The sequence below is a fragment of the Penaeus monodon genome, chromosome 34, assembly GCF_015228065.2.
Source record: "Penaeus monodon isolate SGIC_2016 chromosome 34, NSTDA_Pmon_1, whole genome shotgun sequence".
In the NCBI taxonomy this organism is placed as follows: domain Eukaryota; kingdom Metazoa; phylum Arthropoda; class Malacostraca; order Decapoda; family Penaeidae; genus Penaeus; species Penaeus monodon.
In genome coordinates, this window is record NC_051419.1 from 23785557 (window position 1) to 23787009 (window position 1453).

A 1453-nucleotide genomic window follows, 5' to 3' on the forward strand; every position below is an offset into this window, starting at 1 on the left:
GTCTAGTGAGATAGGTTTTGAAATTTAGACGTGAGATGAAATTGCAGCTAAGATAGTGTGATTTGTTGAAGTTTAGATTAGTGTGAGCAGTTTTACAGTACATTTGGAATGATAGAGCGTGTTAAGAGACAGTAAAGAGAGCATGTCAAAAGATTTTAGATGTGTTAAAATAAGGTAATCACAGCAAGTACCATGTTATGAACGATAAGCATATCAACTATCACGATCAAAATGGCAGGTAAACCAAAGAGTATACTATAAAATATCAGGTTAGCTAAAAATATAATCAAGTTCAAAATCATAAATGCATAAGTCTAAGATGATGCTTTTATCACTTCTGCAAAATTTAGAAAACATTGTAGGCCGTCTTAGAAAGTGCATGAAAATTATAGGTCATTTTGCCTGTGTATAGGAACATGCGAGACTGGTTTGGCAAGTCCTGGCGAAGCGCAATAAAGAAATCATGTTAATTTCAGAGAAATCGGCCCGGCAGATTACGACCAACACACTGCAGTAGAGTCGTAAAAATCTTGCTCGATTGAGGAAGCTCAACACAAAGGCAGAACCGCGGGGGACGAGGAATTTCGAGTCAGCAAGAAGAAATGACAGCAATCGCTCCCGGCGCTTTGGTCAGCCATTACAGCATCGCCCTACATGATACAATGTGCGGGTATCTGTCATCTATTGCTTAATATGATAAGCGGATAGACAGAGAACCACTTAGATGTGTAAATATATGTATGGGTAAACAGTGATGCTATACAAAGAAATTGTAAACCCCTATTCTGATTGTTTCGTAACTCGAGAAGTCATCACAATTCATGCGCTAATCTTTAAGTTAAACACAATCAGCCACTCTAGGCCCCCCAAGAAAACATAAACAAAATATAAAAAATAATGATAGAAACCATAATGTCATCCTTTTTCACCTGAACGAGTCATCACATTTCATCACAAGGAGTGAAGTCAGCACGAGCCCTCATAACTCAGGCGAGGGAGTCAGCCCCAACAAGTCAGGTACGTATTATAATTAACCTTCGTACGACCGCAGTTACCGCAGGCAGGAGACCCACCCAGCCTTACCGCAGCAGCAACAGTTTATGGCCTGCTAGGAACTGGATTTCTAGCGGTATGCGCAAAAAGACTTTTTTCTATATCTCTTTCTCTCTTTTTTTCCCTGTCTCTATTCTTATTCTCTTATTCACATTCGCATGATTAGCCCGTTGCTATGTTCCAACTTCCAGTAAACTTGCCGGGTTGTTGTTAACATGAAATGCTGTTCCCCCCGTGTCTTTTTACTCTGTGAGGGAAACGGGTGTGAGCTAATCGCTGATCGCAGGTTGATCGAGCGATTCGTTGGTTTGGGAAGGTGGGCGACTGTTACGTTAGGCCTTTCTCTTCTCACTTCTTTTGTTTAGCGGCCTTTTACCTTCTGCTTATTTGTGTCTATACA

The 1453-nt window shown here is 40.7% G+C and overlaps 1 protein-coding gene across 1 annotated transcript in view; it reads left to right on the top strand.

Annotated features, from left to right (window-relative positions):
• LOC119594857 (actin cytoskeleton-regulatory complex protein pan1-like) overlaps window positions 1-1453 on the top strand; it is a 23130-nt gene that overhangs the window by 389 nt on the left and 21288 nt on the right. Inside the window, exon 2 of the mRNA XM_037943939.1 lies at window positions 959-1017. Within this exon, the coding sequence (XP_037799867.1) occupies window positions 959-1017 (59 nt within the window). The remainder of the gene's footprint in view (window positions 1-958; window positions 1018-1453) is intronic.